The following is a 23,707-nucleotide window of genomic DNA, read 5'->3' as shown; positions in this document are numbered from 1 at the left end:
CCTATGCAAATAGATCACATATTTTGTTGTTGCTAATATGACCCCACTCACTAGGACCAGAGCGAACAGAAGATACAAGCTGGTGATGAGGGATTGACATCAGAATTGGGATAGTTCTGCTCCTCCAAAGCATCCACAGTTTACTGACTGGGGAGTGCAGCTGTAAGTGAACAGAAGCTTTTTGCTCAGCGAGTTACTGCTTATTAAATGTTGTTGTTTGAATTTCTTTGCAACTTTAAAGTAGATTTTCCAATCAGCAGATGAGTCATTCCCCTAATCCGCTTTATTTTGCCCACAGAAAAGTAAGAAAACTCAGCTGATATACACCTTGGCATATTGCCATTTTATGATTCAGTCTACTATCATAATTGTTTGTTGTTCTGCTTTGTTTCAGTGAAAATGATGGATTATAATAATTATTTTTCATATTTGTACTTCTTTTTTAGTCCTTAGATCTAGAAAGGGGTTTGGACCCATTTTCCTGCAAGAGAATCACAGCAGAGGCATGCCATTTTTATTTAGAGATAACCTAGGTTAATTTCTATTATCAACATCTCTTATTAGCAACATTAAAGAGAAAAATCAATTCCCAAGAAAATCCTTATGGGCACTTTCCCATCAGTAAAAGGTTATGGCACTGCAGAGTTAAAGCCTCATCATCTCTGCATGACTGTTGTTGCTGGGTTTGTTCCAGTTAAAGTATCTTGTGAAATGGTCACATGAGTGCTTTATGATTGAATTCAGCAATTTATAGAAGATTCCCTTTGGCTAGAATTTTCCAGCCAACAGCTGAGATGCAGTAACTGACAGCATGCCTGGAGCAAAGAAAGGAACAAATTTTAACTGGAGATCCTAACAGCTTGTGTAGGTACACATTTTTAGGGGTTCTCTCATGCTGTGGCACTATGCATGGAGCTCAAGGTGAAAACGTTTTGATCCATTAAAGTTGCAAAACTGACCCCTCCTTCAGCTCAGGTGAATGTTGCACGTCACAATATAGAAAGCTTCTCTGGGACGGTTTCCAGAGAAGATTTCTCATCCACCACATTGTGAGGGCAAGGATCCAATAGATCTGTTAGCTGTTTTTCTTGCAATTCCACCTGCAAGCTGACCTGAGATGTGCAGCTTCTGGCCATAGCCCTGATTTACACATGCCTAATGCTCTCCATGGGAAAAAAAAAAAAAAAATTCTCTCTTCCCTGAACAGCTGGAGGAGGGTCTGAACTCCAGTGCCTCAGGTTGAAAGGCTGGATGGCAAAGGCTATGTCCACTCTGTTAAAAATAACAAAAAAGAGGGTTTGGTCCCTACTCCTGAATGACATGGACTGTCTCACATCCACACAGCCCAGGACATATTCCTCTTGTAGCACTTCCATCCCATCCTCTCTGGATGTCCTCTGGCACCCTGTTGGTGTCCTTTCAGCAACAGAATTATGATTTAGAGGGCTGGGGAAGGTCACCTTGTTTTCTTTTTATGAAATAATCTAGGGTTTGCTCTGCAACTCTGAACTTCAGGAACCTGTAAGTGGAGGTTTTATTCACATCAGTGTGGCACGGGGACATACCTCAATGATGGAGGGCCAGGTACACTCATGGTGCCTTCTGACAAGAGTTGCTGAGAAAAGACTCTCCCCAGAAGCACTTCTGGACTGTCTCTTGGAAAACATTCATTGCAGTAGTCTGGTCAGCCCTTGAGCAAACTAAAAATTCAGCAGAGAAGAGCTGGGGACCGGTTCTCAGCCCCACCCCCTGCCCCACATTTGTTTAGCTGTACTAACAAACCAGGAGTCAGCACCTTATTCCACCAAAACAGTATTACCAAATACAGAAAAGGAATTACATGAGTCAAATTCAACATTGCACACACTCTTTTCCCTGACAGGGAGCAAGCATTCCCATCAAATAGTTTAATCCAGATTAGAAATATATATATAGATATAAATCTGGCAGAGAAGGAATCTTAAATGTCTCAAGTCAAACTGCCTCCTGGGACTTCTCCTGGGAAAGTCAGCTCATGCCCCACTCCCACTCAAGGTCCCATCCAGAATTATGGTTTCATCTTATGCAAAACACCCAAAGTTTTTTGGCAGAATATTTGAAAATTAATACTGCAGCACAATCATAAGAATTCCTCTCTTTTTAATGGGATTTTCTGCCTGGTTAATAAACAAATTGTCTTTTAAATGAAAGCTGTCTCTGAGTTTTTTCTCCTGCTGGATTCCAGCCCAGTTGACTAAGAAGGAAACTCCAGAGAAGTTCTGCTCTCTCTGACAATGATCATGCCATGAAGTGATGTGTAATGGTTATTCATTTATTTATTTGCTTACTGACTTGCCATAGTTAATCTCTGTTGCATTGCTGCCTGCTGTCTCTCCTATTGGTTTAAAAGGAATTTTGCAGCTTGGGTTGTTTTTTTGCTCACAGTACTTTGGCCACCTAAATCTCTTGGTGGTGGTGTGTCCTGTCTTCTAGCCCTGGGGATTTTCTGTCATAATCATCCTTTATCTATCTTAGGGTTAACTCTGCAGTTCTTTTTCCCTAGAGATGAGAATGGATAGACAAACTGAGCCAACAATGAATGAAAGCAGCAGGGCTGCATACCCCAACAGGGTAAAATGCTTGACTTAACCAGCACTGCTTTAGACAATCATAGTTTCTTCCCAGTTAGCTTACTGGTCACAATCTCTACAATTGCTGTGCTCTGTAGTCACAGGCTTCTCAGACAAAGAGTTATACATTTTAATTTATCTGTGAGGCAACCAGCACAGCATCAGTGCTTCTGAACGTAGACAATAATTCATTCTGGCACTGTGCTGTGCCGTGTTAATATGAAAATGCAGGGCTGATTTTGTTTATTTGTTTTGTGTAAGGAGATTGATGCTAAATTTACACCTGCAAATCCAAAAAGATCATTGCAGTTTAAGATAATTGCATAGCTTAGCATAGTTTTAAAAGTGCAGTTGATTCTGGCACTGGGAGCCTGCCTTTGATGTGTCTCAGGTTCATCTCCTGGAATAGAGTGCCAGTTTGTCCCACAATCCATCATTTATTTATTTAAATCTAAAATAATCAAGATTGGTTCCCAAGGCCCTATGGAACTGCCATAATAAATTATGCAAAAATACTGTCAAGTTAAGCCTCAGCAGTTCAGCCAACTATCTACCTCCACTGTCAGCTGGAATGCATGTCTCTGCCTCCTCTGAAAACCCTCTTACATAAATGCCTTTTGCAATGTGCCTGGAAAGTCAGCAAATTTGGAATCTTTAAAAGAAGCAGAGGAAAACTTTCCACAACCATCAAATATAACACTTTGCAAGTGCTGTGCTTTTCCCAGTTACTGGGAACTTATGAGGAAAGGCCATTTCTTGGTTTTGCAGACCCAGTCCACAGGTGACTTTACTGTGCACACAAAACTGAGTGTGTCAGAGGACGAGACACTCTTAATCCAAACAGAGACAGTAAGGAAAACTGCAAGGGATGACCACAGATACACTTCTGCTTTCCTAGGAAAACACCACAAACTCCAAGGAGACTCTGCAGCACTGATCATAGCTCCTGAGATACCAGTATCTTGTCTCTGCATTGGGTCTGTGTGGCAAGGTTTAGCTGGGGGTGCTACTCAGGTGGTGGCTGTGAGAAGCTGCCAGGCACCTCCCCATGCCCCACAGAGCTGATGCCAGCTGGCTCCAAGACAGACCCACTGCTGGCCAAGGCCATCAGATAGTGCCTCTGGCATAACAGAGTTAAGAAAGGAAAATAAAACGACAGCATCTTCAGCTGGAGAGAGGAGTGAGGATATGGGAGAGAAACAGCCCTGTAGACACCAAGGTCAGTGGAGAAGGAGGGGCAGGAGGTGCTCCAGGTGCCAGAGCTGGGATTCCTCTGAGAGCTGTGAGGAAGACCATGGTGAGGTAGCTCTGGCCCTGCAGCCCACAGACATCCACAGTGGAGCAGCCATCCCCCTGCTGCCCATAGAGATGTGTGATGAAATGTCTGTAACCCCCATTCCCTGTCTTCCTGCACTGCTGGGGGAAGAAGGCAGAGAGTTCAGGAGGGAAATTAAACCCAGGAAGAAGGGAGGGGTGGGGAGAAGTTGTCATAAGACTTGGTTCCATTACTCACTGTCCCACACAGATTTAATTGGCAATAAACGGAACTAATTTCCCCAAGTTGAGCCTATTTTGCCTGTGATAGTTCTTGGTATTTGTAACATAATCGTCTTTATCTCAACCTTTGTTTTTATATTTTCTCTCCCCGGCCCAGCTCAGTTGGAGAGTGACTGAGCAGTTTTGGTGGGCACCTGGCACCCAGCCAGGGTTAAGCCACCATATACTCCCAAGCATTCTGTCTGGATTTCAGTTGTTGAGCTGCATGAGGCATGTTTGCCAGCATCTAACCCTGAGAGAGCCATCAGGTGGATCACGTTGTCAGTGTTTGTGCCCAAGAGGGAAGGCTGTGTGTGTCTCATGAGACACATATTATGAAAACTGGCTAAGAGGAATGCTAGCAAAGAAAGAAGAAAATTATAAATAAAGTAGGCTTGATAGAGTGAAAATATTTAAACTATTATTTTTACTGTAGAATCACTTTTTTTCCCTACAGCCTATGTCCCTGGTATCTTCTGAATAACTCTCACTTTTTTTCCCTAAAGCCTATGTCCCTGGTATCTCCTGAATAACTTCCCTGTATATCCTATTTCTTCTTACTCTTGTCAGAACTGTGGCAAAAAGGTCAACTATCACAAAATACCATTAAATTCCTTTAGCCTCCAAACTGCTTGGCTGCATCCTATCTGCCTGTTGGCACTGCTCTTTGTTATGTAGTAACTCTGTGCTTGTGAATTGTCTGGAAAAATGCTTGTGGGCCCATTTCAAAATCACACCAAGGGCTTTCTGCAAAAATACAACACAATTTTGGCAATCCCAGTTGCATGAAGCACATTCTGCAATCAACAGAGATCAACAGACTGTGTCCAGCCAAGGATGCTGCCCATCCAAAAAAAGCTCTTGACTCAGGGGACTTGAGATTTGCAGCTGCATCTCAGCCTGTTGTCCATGTGCATCTTTGGTCTCCACAATGTCTGCGCCTTGGGATGGATTCTATGAAAAGTCCAGGTTAACTATGGGCCCCCTACTAGGTAGAAATAAAGCACCTTTCTGAAATCTGGTTCCTAAATACAAACAAGGGAAGTGTAATGGAAGCTTGAGTGAATGGAGACTTTAGCTAGACCACTAAGTACCACTTCTAAAGAGATGAGATCTCTTAGACCTTACAATAACAAATAGAGCCACGTGCAAACACTTTCAATTATAGAGTGAAGTACAAACACTTTCAATTATAAAGGAGTTACACTCTCTTTGAAAATCATCCTTAGCCAAGGCCACATCCCAAATGGGCTCTGTTTATCAGTGTTTCGGTAAAGACACAACCTCATGGGAATGCTAAACACAGTGGGACCAGTAGTAAATATTGTGTGATATTGGAAGGTCACTTACCCTCCTCAGTGTTTTCTGAATGAAAGACTACTTAGAATCGGGAAAAGTATAAGGCTTTAAAAAAAAAGACATCCTATTAACTGAGGCTGTATATTGAGTTTTCTAACATGGCATTGCTGAAGTCTCCAAAGCAACTCAGCTTTCAAAACTTGCAAGACCACTAAAAGATTAGGGAGCACAATCCAGGAACTGAAGTGGAAGAGTTGTAATTAGTTTTGATGCAATTACCAGGATGCATATTTAAATCATACATGTACAAGCTGTATGCTGCCCCAAAGTTGTGTTTAAGCTTCTTTTCTTATTGAAAGGCAATGACTGGCCTGCCTTTTGCACAGGTGAATGCAATTTAGATATGTTCATAGGTAAAGCAGACACAGCAGCTGGAGCATTAATTAAACGTTTGCCTAACTACGTAAACAGACAGTGATATATCTTCATGGCATCTGGCAGTTTAACCATTCACTAGTCATCCTATAATTAGCATGCTGATGAATTTAATAGAATACTGTTCTAATGTAGTGCCAGATGGTCCTTCTGACTTACAAGGGGAATGACAATCTCTGTCATGTTTACTTCAAGGGTAGCAGAACAGCTAAAAAGATCCTTCATAGACTAAACATTGGTGATATAAGAGGTTACATTTGCTGCCCTCAGAAAGCTTTAAGTGTTGCTAAATGAAGTAAGCACAACTCAGGAACTTCACATGAAGAGTATGCTTGACTTCCCTTGTTTATTTCTGCTATTTGGTAAAGACATTAGCTTGCTTGCTGTGTTTGCAGACGAACTTTGTGTAAGAGAAATAAGCACCAATCCCAAGGTGCTGTGGAACAGGAGGAGATGGAGGATATTGAGTAGTGCTCAGAGAGGTCTGCTCTTCAGCAAGGCCTGTGAGATGATCCCTGGCCACCTCAGTGAAACTTTAAGTTAGTCCAAACATTACCCAAATGAGTCTTTGCTGTAGCTCAATTCATTTGAGAAATTACATTTACAAAGCAACTAGTGAAATGGCATGGATAATAAAATGAGGAATATCCATAGAAGAGAAACTAAAAGACAGAGATGGTGACATACTTGGTGTCAATAAGTAAAGACAATTATTATGTAGCCAGCAGAGAATTTCAATAACCTTCAGTATCATTCTGGAGTTTGTAACAGACTTCAGTGGAATTAGTAGTCAAACTACAGCAATCTTATTATCAAAGAATGTCTTTTAGCTAAGAACCTCTGGGAGAAGATACCATGTGTGACACATAAATCTCAGTGATTCTTTCATTCTGAAGCTGGATGCAGCCTGCTAGGTCAAAGTCTCCTTCATGACAACTATTGATTGTGTTCCAGCTGAACTCCAGCTAATATTCTGAACATTAAAACTTGCTGACTGGTTTTTACTCATCCTTTCTGTACAATCCTCTTCTCTTAAATAACAAATTATACTGCCAAAATGTCAGTGAAGAGACTCTGTATAGACTTCTACCTCATCAGCATAAACAACATGCTCCACACTAACATCCTAAATTCCCTGCTACAGAGAACAATTGCTTTTAACTTCAGGATCTTCCAAACCGTTTCTAGAATAACAAAGATCTCAAACTACTTTTATGGGCTCCTGCAGTGGTTCTGACCTAAAGGGCATTGCACAGTGAGGATTAGTGATCCACCTAACAGTGACTCTGTGAAGGCACAAGGCCATGCTGTGCTGTGCACCAACAGCATCACCTTCAGGCCTGTGCCATGCTGCACTTCTGCCTCGGTGCAGGGCAGATTTGGTCGGGGGATGATAACAGTGGAGTAGCTCCCACTCCAAACCAGCGATTACACACCTGCCTGGCCTTGCCTTTATCTCACAGCAACCAAAAAGTTCTTATGTGAATTTCCTCTCTGTTTGACAGTAGAAATGATGAATGGAGTTGTTTTCTTGTAAGAAAATCCTACAAAAGCTTGAATGACCAGAACAGACCAATCCTTGCATCTGATGGGATCTGTAGGGCATGCTGCTACTCTCCGGTACCGCACAACATGGAGTTCCCAGCATGTAAAGGGAGACGTAAGTTTAACTCTCCACTTTTCCTTCTTTATGCTGTTGGCTTGTTAAAGTCTTATTTTAAATGATGCTTCACAGAATCCAGGTGCCTTTCTTCCTGGGATCATAACCCCGGTGTGCAAACCCGTTGTTGCAGCAGGCAGGTTCCAGTCAGGAACGCCTCTCTGGAGAAAGGATCCTGACGGAAAGGGGACCCCGGGAGGGTGCGTGGGTGACTGCCCAGGCCGCAAGGCGCGTCGCCCCGCTGGCTCCCGCGGCGGCCAGGGAGAGCAAGAAGGGGCTGTCTGGACGCGTTCCCTGGCCGAAGTACTGGGTGTCCCAGCAGGGATGGGGCAGGGGAAGGGAAAGCCGGGGGACGCTTTCCCTGAGCTTGCTCGGGTGTGAAGCGGGGTCAGCAAGCGGGGCGGCCCGGCCCGGGCACCGCGGCGGCTCCGGGGACGAAGAGGTTGCAGAGGGGTCCGGTCCTGGTGACGGCCAAGGCGAGGGCTGCCCGCACCCTCTCCTCCGGGAAGATGCTCCCGGCTCTCCTCCGCCTCTGCCCCCGGCCGGGTCGGTTCGGAGCGGCCCCCGCCCGCTCGGTGTACGAGGAGAGGGGCGGCGAGGGGGCCGGCGCTCACAGGCTCCGCTCCTGATACCCTGGGGATGGGGCAGGATACGCGACGGGTTATTGCGGTGCCAGGGTTGTTGCTGTGCCAGGGTTATGGCTGTGCCAGGGTTGTTGCGGTGCCAGGGTTACTGCTGAGCTAGGTGGTGGGGCAAGGGGGAGCCCCCGTGCGTGGAACTCCACCCCGCTACCCCAAGAATGAGCCGACAAATACGAACGTGTTGGGTGGGGCAGGCACGGCCGTATGTAAGGATGTCATGCTGGACAATGTCAAACGCTCTGCATACATCCAGGCAGACGATGCCCGTTGCTCTGCCCCAACGCTGTAGCCCCGGCACAGAAGGTCACCAAATTTGTCAGAGCATGATTTGTCCCCAGTAAAGCTGTGGCGGCTGTTACCAATCACTTCATTGTTTTCTATATGCCTTAGGATAATTTCGAGGAGAATCTACTCCATGATCTTGCCTGGCACAGACGTGAAACTGACTGATCTCTAGTTCCCTGGGTTTTTGGCTTTCCCGTTTTTAAAAATGGGGGTTATATTTCCCTTTTCCCCGTCATTACTGTCTTGGTTTCAGACAATTTAAAGGAGAACACTCTGGAATGAGTTGTCTCCCTTTATAGGAGATTATATATGAACATATCTGAATTGCATTCACCTTTGGGAAGGCTGGTCAAGTTGCTGTCACTTTCAAGTTAGTTTGTGACAACTTCCAAGATTCCAGAGCAATTTGCATTTCCTATTTGAGCTTGTTGCATAATGAGGGCAATCCACATACTCCAGGTAGCATTGGTGGTGTGACATGCTGCAGGGACCTTTCCTTTAAACATCCAGCCCAGCACTGAAAGTCAGGGTGCCAGAAGAAGCTGTGCTTCAGTGTCAATCACTTCTGAGGCAGCTCAAGCCCCTTCACAGGCTGCAAGAATCTGTTCTGCAGTTGGAGTACAGCTGGCTCAGATCCTCTCTATCTGACTCCACAACCCAAGAGGTCATCCTCGAGTCTCTTCAGGTACCTTCTGCCAGAGGCTCCAGGCTGTGGTGTACAGCATTTAATTCACATCCTGTCCTGCCTGGCCCAAAGGCTGTGTGAGTAATCTCTTGTTTGATCTCTTCAAAGGCTTGCTGTTGTTGTTCAGGGCCTGTGTCACAAGGCAGAGAGGGCTTACGATCTGGTTGTTTTCTGAGATGTGCATCCTCTAAAAACCCACAGAACCTAGGAAAACCTGTGGTTTTTCTCTTTATGGTCAGTGAGGACATGGCAGCTATCTCTGCAGATTCCTGTAGAGTTCCTGCGGGCACTCTGCAGGAATCTCTTGACAGCCATCTTGCCACTACACTCCTAGGAGCTGAATTTCCTGGGCAGGTCCCTTGACCTTATTTTGTTTAATGACAAAAACAGCTTTCCAGAGAATCTGAATTATTTTTTCCTGTTTCTCAGAAACATCTTCTGCTGTGTTGCCCTATACAATGAGGTCATTGATAGTGTTCCAGAGCTTCACCCTTTTCAGTGCAGTCTGGATCAGTCCATAGAAAGTGGTGGGACTGTGCTTAGAAAGTGGTGGAACTGCACCTCTGATGCAGTCAATTCCAAGTGTACTGCACGTCCCTCCAGATGACAGCAAACTGTCAAGAGTGGGGTCCCATTTTGCTGCCTTGCATGCCAGTTCATACTGAAGTTCCAGCGTGTCTGTCACAGCAGCACTCCAGCACGTACCCGGCAGCATGGCTAGCCCGAACTGCCCATGGGCATGGTCTCGTAGTCCTGGGGGGTCGGCAGCGGCCCTGTGGCAATATCTTTGTCAGGCAGCTGAAGGGGCATAGCAATGGGGGATCCAGAGCCCCTCTCGGGCTTCTCCTGGCTGTGCCCTGCCTTCTACAGGAGCTCCTGCACCGCCTGAGCCTCCACCCAGGAGAGGTCCAGGGCAGCCCCAGCCTGGTGGGGTCTGTGCTGGGAGTGTCACAGTGGCGGGGGTGGGACGTGTCACAGCCTGGGGTGGCAGCAGGGGCAGCCGGGAGGGCCACGGCAGCGGTGGGAAGCACGGGAGCGGTGGTTGCATGTGGGGCGGTGCCAAAGACGCACATGAAGGGAACAACTTGCGCAACTGCAATGGCGAGCGATCAGCAGCCATCCGAGTCATGGATCGCGGGAACTATGTCGAGCAGGACTGGGCCAGCTGGGATGGGGCACAGAATTGTGGGAGCCAAATACGCAGCAGCGACGTGCACAGTGCTAGAAATGGCAAAACACAGAAGTCAGAGTGGGGAAAGTTTTTCCTGTTTCGCAGACATGTCACAGGCACCGGCAGGGTGGGAACCACATGCACCAGTTGTGGGTGTTGGCACGGAGCCAGGGGAGGTGAATCCCAGTGGGGATCAGAGCAGCCAAGCTCAGCAGCCCTCACAGTCTCAGCCTCAGTCAAAATCTCAGATTAGAGGTCTTTTGCAAATATAGCAGATACCATGTGAGGCACTCAAAAACCAGTCAGATTTTTCAGTCAATGCAAGGCAGTCGTGCTTTTTCTTCAATAGCAAATACTTCTCTTTCATTCGTGAATGTTTGGTCTTAATCTTCACAGAATTTGCAAGCAGCACAGGAATTTCAAATCCCTGTTCACCATCCAGGATCAAGGGCAATGGCCGCAGCTCAGCAGGGGGTGCAGATGCCACTGATGCTGGTAAGTCCCAAGATGGGAGAGGCTGCAGCATGGCAGCAGCCGCAACAGATGACTTCACTTTACAAGCAAGTGCCCGTGGAGATACAGGTACACACAGCACAAAAAATTCCAATGATAGATTGGGCAGGTATTAGGATGAAATTAGCTAAAGAAAGAATTTTATTATGTGGAACAGGAGACTTCTTGGTGCCAGTGAATTATGATGCACAGGGCCAAAAACGAAGATGGGAACGAATAAATCATGAAGTAGTCAAAGATCTAGCAGAGGCCATCAGAGATAATGGACTAGGATCTTCACATTTTAAACCACTTTTAAAACTCGCTTTCAATATATATGACTTAACACCATATGATGTCAGATGTCTTGCATCAATGATCCTTAGAGATACGCAAGTCCTCATGTGGGACATGAGATGGAGAAGAGCTCTTGGTGAGCTGCGAACCAGATATCAGGGCGGAAAAAATGCAAACCTCACCATGGCACAGTTGGCAGGTGATCCTCCTGAGGACAACCCGGTGCAGCAAGCGGAGAGACTTCCACGAGAGGTGTTGAGCGACATCAAAAAAGCAGCAGGAAAGGCAATTCTAAAAATTGCACGAGCAGGAGTTCAAGACACCATTTACATGGACATCAGGCAAGGTCTTTCGGAGTCTTTCTCTTCATTCACAGATCGTCTCATGCAAGCAGTGGATCAACAAGTGACTGATGAGGTGAGAAAACCACATCTACTCAAGGGCTTTGCGTTTGCTAATGCAAACGAGGAGTGCAAACAAATCATCAGTGCATTGCCACATCAGACCTCTCTGGCGGAGATGTTGGAAGCGTGCAGCAAGGTGGGAACTCCTCAACACGTGGCGTCCATCATGGAGGAACGGTTGGGGGAACAGTTAGAGGGACAGTTGGAGGAATGGATAGAGAAAATGTTCCAAGTGCAAAATGAAAGATTAGATAGGGTTTTGGCAAACTTTGAAAAGAACAGCAGTTCTCCTGGAGGACAATGTTACAAATGTGGGGCATTTGGACACTTTAAGAGAAACTGCCCACAAATGCCAAGGACTGAAAAGCCATTGGACATTTGTCCAAGGTGCAGGAAAGGAAAACACCTTGCAAGTGAGTGCCACTCTCAGACAGATGTGGATGGAAAACCTCTACCGCATCCAGGAAACTCAAAAAGGAGCGTGCATCACCAGCACATGACGACAAAGTTATGGCAATAACACAAGACCAGACAGAAAAATCATCGGGGAACATCAAGCAGACCCCCTCCTCAAAGCAATCTGAGGAATCCCCAGCGACCCAGAGCTGCTGCCACCAGGCGCACAGTGTACCCTGGCAGCTTACAAACTGACGTGCTTCATGGATGAGAGCCACGCAGTGATACCCACTGGTGTCACTGGAACTTCACACAAGAGACAAGACTTTTTAATAATTGGCAAGGACCGAAGCAGTATCCTTGGACTTGTCATTTACCCCTCGATCATCTTGGCAAATCATAGTGAAGAGCTGACAGTTCTAGCCAAAGCTCTTCAACCACCACTGATTGTTCCAGAAAATACCCCGGCAGCCAAAGCTATCATTTTGCCACCACGTGCAGTGGAACAAGTCATGCCGGTGTTTGATCAGCAGGAATTTTCCTCTGGCGACCACGTGGAAGCACACACTTCCTGGATAAAACACATAGGTAGGGATCAACCCACCATCACCTGTCAATTGACGTGGGGTGAAAAGTTGATCACCATCAGAGGGATTCTTGACACAGGGGCTGATGTCACAGTCATATCATACATATTTTGGCCCCAGGAATGGAAGTTGCTTGCACCCTTGGGCTCTCTCACAGGCACATGGGGAAGTTCCCTGTGTCTGCAGAGTGAGAATGCAGTTGTTGTCACAGGACCAGGAGACAAAACAGTAATCATTCATCCTTTCATTGTGCAAAAGCCCATCACTGTATGGAGAAGGGACCTTTTAGCACAACGGGGCATGAAATCGGAAGTGGATTTTTAGTGCGGATCACTGCGGCACTCACCACTCTGAAACTTATTTGAAAAACAGACAATCCTGTCTGGGTGGATCAGTGGCCCCTTGAACGAAAGAAATTGAGTGCTCTGAAAAGCCTGGTCAAAGAACAACTGCAAAAGGGACACATGAAATCAATGAACAGCCCATGGAATTCTCCAGTGTTTGTCATTCAGAAGAAAATCCCAGGCTCATGGACACTGCTACATGATCTCAGAAAAATCAGCAAGGTCATTGAGAACATGGGACTGCTTCAACTGGGACTACATTCTCTCTCAATGATTCCAAGAGATTGGCCACTTGTGACCATTGATCTCAAGGACTGTTTCTTCAGCATTTTGCTTCATCCAGATGATGCTCCTCGACTTGCATTCTCCATGCCAAGCATCAACAAGGAGGAGCCTCTGCAAAGGTACCATTGGATGGTTCTTTCACAAAGCCTGAAGAACTTGCCAACTATCTGCCAATGGTATGTGGTGCGAGCTTTGTCTCTGGCACGGAAAAAACACCCGGGGGTAAAAATCATTTATTACATGGATGATCTGCTCGTCACAGCACCAACACAACAGGAGCTGCAAGAAGCTTGTGACTGTGTGATTGCAGAAGTGCAAAAATGGAATGTTGAGCAGACCCCCTCAGCAAAGCAATCTGCGGAATCAGCGTTTTTAAAATTCAGGAGATCACACCATGGAAATACCTGGGGTGGAAGATCTTGGAGCGAACAATAAAACCATAGAAAATGGAAGTCAGCTCAAAAGCCAGCAATTTGCATGACCTGCAACAGCCTCTAGGAGAAATTAGCTGGATGAAACCAATCTTGGGGATCACAAATGATGATATCCCATCATTACTTGGTCTTTTGAGAGGGGACAATGTGGAGAGCTTTGTTCAAACATGGCTTATAGAAAGAGGCCATGAACATATACAGCTGGTTAAAAAGTAAAAGGCAGCTGTAAGCAGCAAGTTCTCAGGCTTTTCCCTTAACAACAGTAAACACCACGTCCTTGAGGAAGTGGTGAGAAAGGCATGGTGGAAAACATGGAGGCCTTGAATGATAAATAACAAGTCAATAACAGGATGAGAAAAACAAGTATTAGTCTCAACAAGAAAACCACAGGTTTCAGCAACAAAGGAGGGGTTGGTGTGCAATCTGTGGCCAATGATGAGCTCGGATTTTGTAATATGTATAAGCTTAATTAACACCACTATAAAAGTGTGTAAGTGGGATCAATAAATTGGAGTTCGATGCTCATCAATCGGATGGTCGTCTCCCTTCACTTCGTCAGCACAACAACATTAAATCTCCCAGAACTCTCACACCTGAAGCACAAAAAGAACTAGAGAAAGTTACAGAGATCATTCATCAGAAACAGGCACACCATTTTGTGGAATCACTGCCCTTCCAGTTGGCGGTGTTGGGGGAAAAAATACAGTTTCATGGCCTGATTTTTCAGTGGGATTCGTCTCAAATGTTTTGCGGAGAAAAGAAGAAACCTCACAACTTGTAAAAGTTGTAAAGCCCGGTATGCTTTATTGCGACGCGCGCCGGACGCAAGACTCCCCAAAAGGGCATGCGTGCCCCTGGAGACTCCGAGTCCCCTTTTTATCCCCCCTTCCAAATGCATATGCATACAGTTTCAAATTAAGTTCATACATATTCATTCCACATGACATTTAGCACTAATTCTTCTTTATCGAAGGAATTCCTAAGTCGGGGGCAGATTGACCTCGTGGTTTTTCTGTTTTTCTTTCTCTGTCTCCTTGCTGTCTCTGGAACGCGGCCTCTCCTTCAGCTTTAGCTCCACAGACCCTTCACCTCTCCCAGACACTTCACCTAGTTCAGGATGGATTACTCTGTCTCATTCCCCCCTTTCCTAGGAAATAAGTAAATTCTTTTACTTAAGGAAAATTTCCACGACAATAAGTGTCTTTTAGCGCTTTACCATGTACATTCGACAAAGAGGTTAGTACAGCTATTCGTTGTAGCATTCTCCAGTTCCAAATTAACAATGTAATAGATAATCCTAAGCTTATCCCAACTAATATTAGTAAAACTAGAATAGGGTGGCACAACTTATCAAAGATTCCATTTTGCAGTTGGTGATCACCCAAAGATCACATCTCACCAGTGATTATCCGTATTTTATTCTTTGTAGAACTCTGGTTATTTCTTTTGTACCATGTTGGACAGTAATTAAGGTTTTCTTTCCACTTTCTCGGATTTCTTTCAAGACTTCTAATAGGTCTTGGTGCTTAATTAATTGTTTTACCAATGTAAGGTTCACCCCGATAGGGGTAGGTGGTAGTCTGTGATACATTGTGTAATTGGCTGTAATCAGCTGGTGGGATGTTACTGGTACCAAATACGAAAAATCACACCCAATAATCTTAACAAAATTACAAATACAAATACAGAGATTAGAATGGTTTCTACTAGACAGAATAACATCATTGCTATTAATTTGTACAGCAGCACAAGCAGTTCTCAAACATACACCCTTTTCCAGTATATACGAGCACAGTTTTCTGGTCAGTGACTGGATGAATTTCAAAGTGACAAATACTCTGTTCAGTGTCCAAACACATCCTGGGCATTAGCAGTATTGCTTTCACAAATGAATCCCATTTGTTCTCTAGTAATGCAGGATTCTAAGTTTACTACCTGCCACTTTTCATTCATCTTTTTGTGCCCACACTCTATGTTCTGAAGGATAGAGTGTTGTTTCTTCATGGTTTAATCTTAGGGCAATGATGGGATGGATAACATAAACAGTGGCATTACATAATGTAAGCACAAAGGCAGTGGCCACATTAGAAATAGGATCATAGGTGAAATTCACCATAATCCACCAGGATTAAAACTTCCTTTCAAAATCAATTGCATTATCCCATTCAATTTTCTGAATTTCAGCTGGAAAATTACCTTCACCCCTTTCCTATATGATCAGAGCTGCTGTTGCTTGTATCCATAACTGTGCTTGTATACAACTGAAAGCTAAAGACACATTATCTTGAACTATACTAAGTGCTTCTACTATCAATTTGTGGTCTTGGTCCCCGGCCTGTTCATACTTCTTTACTTTGGCAGTACTTTTGAAATCTGTCACTGGCTAGTTCCTAATGCCAGTAGAGATTACTATAAAGGCTGCTTCAATTTTGTTAGGCTACCTGCTGCAGCAGCCAGTTTATTCATCAGTATTTCTGAATCAATTCCATTTAAAACTCCTAATCTTGTCCCTAATATGCCAGTTAGATATTTGTTATGGGGAACAGGAACTGCTTTCTGTCCGTGATCATCCCTCCCTGCCAGAGGGATGTGCTGGGCTCATACTACAAATTCAGACACACTTCACAAGTGTATCTGACAGAGGTTTAGGTCATACTTGAGACAGATGTTTGTTCTGAAATGTAGAGACTTCAGGGAATCTAACTTCTCTCTCTCCCTCCAAAGCACCTGATTTCCCAGATGTGTGGCAAGCAGGAATGTCTCTCCTGGTCACCCACCTTGCCCTTAGCTAAGATCAAGCTGTGGACTGTGTTCAGGGCAGAAGATAATGGAGGGGAAATCTTGAGAGAAGAGCCTAAATTCATTGCCTACAGGCTGTATCAGGGTGAAATTACACCAACTGTCTGATTCACTTAGGTTATCACAGACTTCCTGGTGTTCATATACACCAGGGGAGGTTCAGACACTAATTACATCTGGTCTCTCATAAGCCATCCTATTGATGACTAAGCACTTTACTTTGATTTCTTCGCTTCAGATTCCTAGAAGTGTTCACAGCTCCTGTTCTTGCTATTCTTACTCCTCACATACTTGATTCTCGTGGATTACTACAGTAGATATGTTTAATATAAACCTTCTTTATCTCAGAAGGTTTTCCTATGGATCCAGTATACTGATTAAATGCCAGGGACCAAGGCCATTCAGCATTGCTTTGGGTAGAGGTACTCTCTAGTTCTAAAACTTCAGTTATAATTCCATACAAAACAATTCTGTACACTAAAGTATGAGCTACTCCCGACCGCAATATACTCATTTTGCCCGAATAAGTTTTAGTCTCAGTTCATTGTCTCCTGGTGTCACTCCTGAAGGGGCTTCTGGGCCTTCTTCACCCGAGAGTGATGGATCCAGCGTTCTGCTCCTTGATTTTGATTGCAGTGAAGGTGGTGAGAGGTACTTGCAGTGGTCTCTCCCACTGTGGTTCCGAAGTCTTCTCTGTAAGAGACTTAACATATACATCAACCCCAGGCTATCCAACTCCCTGCTCCGAGTTCCAGCCACAAGTTTCTCAATTACTCTGAGCTGTTTGCTTAATGCCACCATGTAAGTGGACATTCTGGACATTCCCCTTGTATTCTATTGTCTTCTATAAGGCATTCCAAAAGGATTCAGCATTCCTTTAGCTCAAAAGGTTTAGTTTGAATTTGCAATAGTGCTAGTGGAAGAGCTTCTTGCCCCAGTCTTATGATTTGCTGCTTAATCAAATGATTCATTCTCTCCCCCTGGCCGCTTGATTGGGGGCGGTATGGGGTGTGAAGTTCTTAATCTATGCCCAGATGGCTACTAATCTGTTGCACTATTTTGGAAATAAAAGGTGATTCTTTATCTGAGGATATTGTGGCTGGAACTCTGAAGCGTGGTAATATCTCTTGTAAAAATGATCTGGTCACCTCTTGAGCTTTGACAGTTCTGGTGGGGAATGTTTCTGGCCACCCTGAAAATGTATCTATTAATACCAGTAAATACTGATACCCCCCTTTCCTTGGGAGTTCTGAAAAGTTGATTTGCCACTGCTATACAGGCCCATGGCCTCTCCCAGTCTGACCAAGTTTTGGCCCGGGGTATTTTGAGGTTAGTCTGGAGGCAAGGATCACATTATCAGCTCACCTGAGTGATAGTGGCATATAGATTCCTGACAATGATACAACAGTCCTTTCAATCAGATGTGTGTTCTAGAAAGCCTGTGGGAATTACTACTTCAAAGTCAACACTTCATTCCAGTGCACTCTGTATCACTCGCAGCCTCGGTCATTTTGAGAAAGGAGCCACACTCTATAAAAGGCTTTAAGTAATTAGGCCCTAGTGTGTTTTCTAGTGCCCTTCCTTCACTAGTAACCACGAAAATGGGAGGGATTACTAGCTCTCTTTCAATGGTAGCCCACCCCTTGCAGTTGTACGTCTCTTTTGATTAGTATTATTGTATTATGGCTTACCTTCGAGGAAAATCTGTACCTCACCCTTTGCTGCTTTCTTTGCCTCTCCATCCGCCAGCTCATTTCTTTCCTCCAATTTTAAGCTCACTCTCTGGTGTGCCTTAATATGCTTTTTCAGGTAGCCGAACTGCTTCCAGCAGCTGGATTGTCTCTTCTTTCCCTGTGAGGTCAGCAGTCCCCTCTCCTTCCAGATGGCTCCATGTGCATGCACAACTCTGAATGCCTTTTGCTGTTTCTAAGGCATGGGTCCATGCATTTATCTCAGCATCCTGTGCAGAGGTACCTGTTGGTAAGGGTCCACACTCTATTACCTGTCTGCAGGTAGTCACTGTGAACATTGCAATGTCGCTTTCTTGTCAGTGAACCAGGTCTCTGCATCGTCCGGAGGAGTGTCCTTTAAGTCTGGGCGGCTGGAGTAGGTAGCTTCAGTGGTCTCTAGGCAATCATGGTGTACTGCTTCTTCTTGATTCCACTGAGAAAAGAAGCTGGGTTGACAATATTAGTCACCACTATCTCTCCATCATCTTGCTCTACCATGATGGCCTGGTATTTCAGAAACCTCTCTGGTGAAAAGCCAGTGGCCACCCTTTACTTCCAGTACTGCAGACACTGTGTGGGACACTAGCACAGTCATTTTTGTCCCAGGATAAACTTGTGTGCCTCTTGAATGTTCAGCACAACTGCTGCTACAGCTCTGAGGCAACCTGGCCATCCTTTGGCTGTTGCATCTAGTTGCTTAGAGAGGTAAGCAACTGCCCTCCGGTATGGACCCAAGTCTTGAGCCAATATTCCCAGAGCAATTCCTTGCATGGAAAAATAGAAAGAATGCTTTACTTACATCTGGAAGTTTCAAAGCTGGAGCCAACATGAGGGGACTCTCTAGCTGGCGAAAGGCCCGTGTGGTGTCTCTTGTCCACTGGAGATCTCAGTTCCCATTGGCAATAAGAGCATAGAGGGGTCTGGAGAACAGTCCACAATTATGAACCCACAGCTGGCACTACACTGCCATGCCTAAGAAGGTTTGGAGTTCTTTCGTTGTCTGGGGTTCAGGGTTTGGCATAGGGCTTCCCTGCCTTAAAGTTTGCTGCTCAGCACTCACTTCTTACTCCAGGTAGATTACCTTCTGTTTCACTACCTGTGCCTTTTTCTTTGAGACTCTGCATCCTTGGAGTCCTAGGAAATTCAAAAGGCTTACCGTCCAGGCTTCTCTTGCTTCCCTCGTCCGAGTGGCTACTAGAAGATCATCTATGTACTGCAACAGCCTCCTTTCCTCTTGTGGAGCTTCCTGGGACTCTGGGTCCTTGCAAGCTGTTCTCCAATCGGAGTGGAGAATTTTGAAGCCTTCAGGCACATGGACTGTGTGAGCTTGTGTTTGAATGCAAAAATGTTCTGGCTGGCTTCATGGATAGGGAGGCAAAAGAAGGCATCTCTTAGGCCTAAAACAGTGAACCAGGTTAGCTCAGGTGTTAAACAAGTTAGTAAGGTCTATGGATTTGCTACCACAGGGTACAAATTCTGTGTTATCTTATTGACAGCCCTTAATCCAGTACTACCAATTATTGGACTGATTCCTTCCTTACCTTCCTTTTGAGGGTACTACTCAGTTCTCACTGGTTGTGTTCTTTCATTAAGCTTGATGGGGGAGCATCCCATGGGGGAGCATCTTTCACTCTCCCTGGTGCAGCAGAGGCCCATACCCTTGAAAACACTTATTTACTTATTCTAATATCTCCTTACTAATGTCTTTCTTAATTTCAGTGTCTGTTAATATTAAGCCTAACATCTTTATATTATTTGCCTCCAGAGTAACCTTTCTCATTTGAGAATGTTTAGCAAATTGAGCGAATTGTACAAAAGCTTTTAGGTACACATAGTGCACATGTTACTTTAAAGGTTTGCAAAAGTATGCTTTTTCAGACTGGCTAGTTGTTCATTCTCCACACTACAACATAAACATTCTCTACAGGTACTAAAGCTTTATTTAAAACTGAACACATGACCCTTGTGCTGACAAAATTCTTCCCTTTTGGAAGGTTACCTTTACCCCTCCTCCCTTACCTTGGGAGGAAGCCTTTACAAATCATATGTACTCATTTTGCGAACTGTGATTGCTTCGCATTTCAGCGTGATAATCCTTGCCTGATTTCATATGTTGCTATCTTATGCTGCATGCTGAACAACATGTTTGATTTGCTTTCTCTTTGCCTTGTCTTCCTTTTCAGGGGCCAAGACCAGAGAGCAGTCTGATCTCACAGTCTCTTTGTCATTCTGGGTGATTTCTTAAAACAAAAGACATTTCAGCATACAAAAACTATCCCATTTATCTTCCTATTATAAAACAGTACTAACAGCAATGAAGCACTATAAATCTTTTTATTTTCTGAGCTGCTCTTACTGGCAACCTCCTCCCAATGAGCCCCTCCCAAAAGGGGCTAATTTAGGAACCTGTTTGCTCTGGTCAGTTCTCATTATTTATTTCTCCTTGCCCTATCTCGCTTCCATTTGAACCTTTTACAGACCTTCACAGTAGTTTCTCAGTTTTCCTCCTATACACACAGCTCCAGGTGGCAGGTATCAGATGTGATTCCCACACACAAGCTCTAAGACCTTAGGTTCTGAATCCGCTTGACCAGAAACCTTTAATTTACACTCGGGGCGTGTACCCTGACACTTATTGGAACAGCAAAACAGCAATACCAGTGTTTCTCATAAACACCGCACTGCAATAATACCTGCACATCCAGCTTTTGCTCACAGGCCATTCCCGTGTTCCCTGGGGAGACAGGGCAGCCAGAGCTGTCCCTGTGCCCAGGGCGCAGCCACTGTCACCTCACACAGCCTGCCAGCCTCTTGATGTACCAAAGGCTCCCCAAAATTGCCCGCAAAGGCTGGCTATTCTGTTTATTACAGAGAACTTTAAATCCTTTCAGCGGATTGTTTCCAGTAAAGACTTACTGCAGTACCAACCGAAGTCTCATAAATCTCATAAGTCTCATTAACTAATTCATCTCATTCATCCTTTCCATATAAACTCTGTTTTACAAAATATCAGTCTTTTCTAGTTCTCTTCTTGCACAATCTAATTAAGCACTGTGTCTACTTACACTTGTTTTGCTGCTTTGCAAAAGGGCTGTGCTTGTCACAGCCAAAACTCTGATATGCCCACAGACACAGACACACATGCACCCCCCGCCTTTATCTCAAATTCACTAGAGCCAAGGCTTGAATTGCTGTGAGGGGGAGAATTCTTGGAATTCCTTTAACTCACTTTATCGAAGTTAAACATAAATCACCGTACTATAGCTCTCCTATGTAAAATGCTACTCTTGTTGCAACAAAATCTTAAAATCTCCACAAACACCACTATACAATCTGAGAATCAAATTACCACAATGCAGCGGAAGAAAATCACCACACAAAATCACCGGGAAAGGGCATATTTCTCAAAGTGCTCACTTTTCTCAACACAACACAGCACACCATAATTCGGCATTTACTCAAATCAATTTTTCCTGGACACAATCAAAATAACAGCACACAGTCTAGAGATCAAGTCCAAACATCCAAGGCAAAGGAACTCTCTGAGCTCATACTCACGGTTAAAATGTACCAAATCTACACAAATCACTACATTCAAACACGATAAATACCATCACTGTCATTCCTCCACTCACTTCTCCGCAGGGCACTTCTCTCCTTGCCCTCGCAGCCTGCTGCAGCCGGCGCCTCTGGCCTCACTCGGCTGCTTCAAACACGGGCAGTACTGACCCACCCCGCACTGTAGGGCACTGTAGATTTACTCTCTTTTATACACCATACACATATCACCTGCACGATCACAAACACAGTGCACTGGCCACACACATTAACCATACAGCAACACAGTGTCCGGACATCACACACACACACAAACAAAACACACGGGCTCACCAGTTCTGCTCCATCAGAACTATGAATCCTCAATACACACATACACGGGTTCACCCGGCTTACCCCCAAAGCCGCTAGCGGTCTGCTCCATCAGAACGACGAACCCGGCCTCTAATACAGCTGCTCTATCAGCTGAACCCTGTTTCTAATACAGCTGCTCTATCAGCTGAACCCCATCTCTAATACAGCTGCTCTATCAGCTGAACCCATGAACCCAGACGTCTCTGGGTGGTTTACTCCCTTTCTCTCCTTCCTCCCCCCCCCCCCGGGGCCCCATACATACCGTATTCTCCTCCGCAGGCCAGCGGGTCGTTGTCTGTCCCGCAGGTGGCAAGTTGAGACAAGCGGAGCCCCACCAGAAAAAAATCCTGGGGCGCGCCTTGGAGGTCCGTCTATCCCCCCTGCCCCCGCGGGGACAGAGAACTCCTGGCTGGCTCGCCAAAATGTTTTGCGGAGAAAAGAAGAAACCTCACAACTTGTAAAAGTTGTAAAGCCCGGTATGCTTTATTACGACGCGCGCCGGACGCAAGACTCCCCAAAAGGGCATGCGTGCCCCTGGAGACTCCGAGTCCCCTTTTTATCCCCCCTTCCAAATGCATATGCATACAGTTTCAAATTAAGTTCATGCATATTCATTCCACATGACATTTAGCACTAATTCTTCTTTATCGAAGGAATTCCTAAGTCGGGGGCAGATTGACCTCGTGGTTTTTCTGTTTTTCTTTCTCTGTCTCCTTGCTGTCTCTGGAACGCGGCCTCTCCTTCAGCTTTAGCTCCACAGACCCTTCACCTCTCCCAGATACTTCACCTAGTTCAGGATGGATTACTCTGTCTCACAAAGAGACCCTCTCTTAATCATAGAGTGGATTTTTTTATCTTACAGGTCTCCAAAGACAGTCCTCATGACCTGGAGATGGCATCTCAAAGTATTATAAAAGCAAGGACAAGGTTGCTGACAATGTCAGGCAAAGATTTTTCAACAATTTACTTACCACTGAAAAAACCAGTATTTTGATTGGGCAATGCAGAAATCAAAAAATTTGTTAATTGCATTGTTAGGGTATCCTGGTGTTAGCACAATTCATTTTCCTAGCCATAGGTTGCTGAAAGCAAAAATTTTAGGGAAAAGCCAAAAATAATTGAGGAACCATTGGATGGGATGACGGTATTTACTGATGGTTCAGGGAAGACTCATAAATCAGTAATCACATGGCAAAATTCAGTTACAGGAGCGTGGGACTCAGACAGAAAGATAGTGCAAGGTTCACCACAAATTGTGGAGTTAGCAGCACAGGTCAGAGTTTTTCAATTGTTCCAGCAACCCCTCAGTTTGATCGCAGATTCAGCATACACTGGGAATGTTGTCAAATGATTGGACGGATCACTTTTAAAAGAGACAAAGAATGACATTTTATATTCATACTTATCATGTATGAGAACATTGCTGAAAAACATGAAACCCTAATATTTTGTTGCCCACACCAGAGTACATTCTTCTATTCCAGGACTTCTAGCAGAAGGGAATGCCCATGCAGACAAATTAACCATGTCCATTTCACAAATTTTACCTGACATTTTTGAGCAAGCAAGATTGAGTCATGTATTTTTTCATCAAAATGCACAGGCATTGATGGAATCCTTTCGCATTTCCAAAAGCCAAGCAAGGGAAATCATTAGTGCTTGCCCAGACTGTCAACTTGTGCAACCACCTGCATCCACAGGAGCAG

The 23,707-nt window shown here is 44.8% G+C and overlaps 1 protein-coding gene across 1 annotated transcript; it reads left to right on the top strand.

Moving 5' to 3' along the window:
• Positions 1–10,822: 10,822 nt before the first annotated feature.
• LOC135455324 (endogenous retrovirus group K member 5 Gag polyprotein-like) lies at positions 10,823–22,957 on the top strand. Its single transcript, XM_064728493.1, has 2 exons — positions 10,823–14,304; positions 22,822–22,957. Exon 1 carries the CDS (start codon positions 10,829–10,831, stop codon positions 12,032–12,034), a length of 1,206 nt encoding a protein of 401 aa, XP_064584563.1. The 5' UTR covers positions 10,823–10,828; the 3' UTR covers positions 12,035–14,304; positions 22,822–22,957.
• The last annotated feature ends 750 nt before the right edge of the window (positions 22,958–23,707 follow it).

The sequence above is a fragment of the Zonotrichia leucophrys genome, chromosome 1, assembly GCF_028769735.1.
Source record: "Zonotrichia leucophrys gambelii isolate GWCS_2022_RI chromosome 1, RI_Zleu_2.0, whole genome shotgun sequence".
NCBI lineage: Eukaryota > Metazoa > Chordata > Aves > Passeriformes > Passerellidae > Zonotrichia > Zonotrichia leucophrys.
This window is presented reverse-complemented; position numbering and strand designations above follow the sequence as displayed.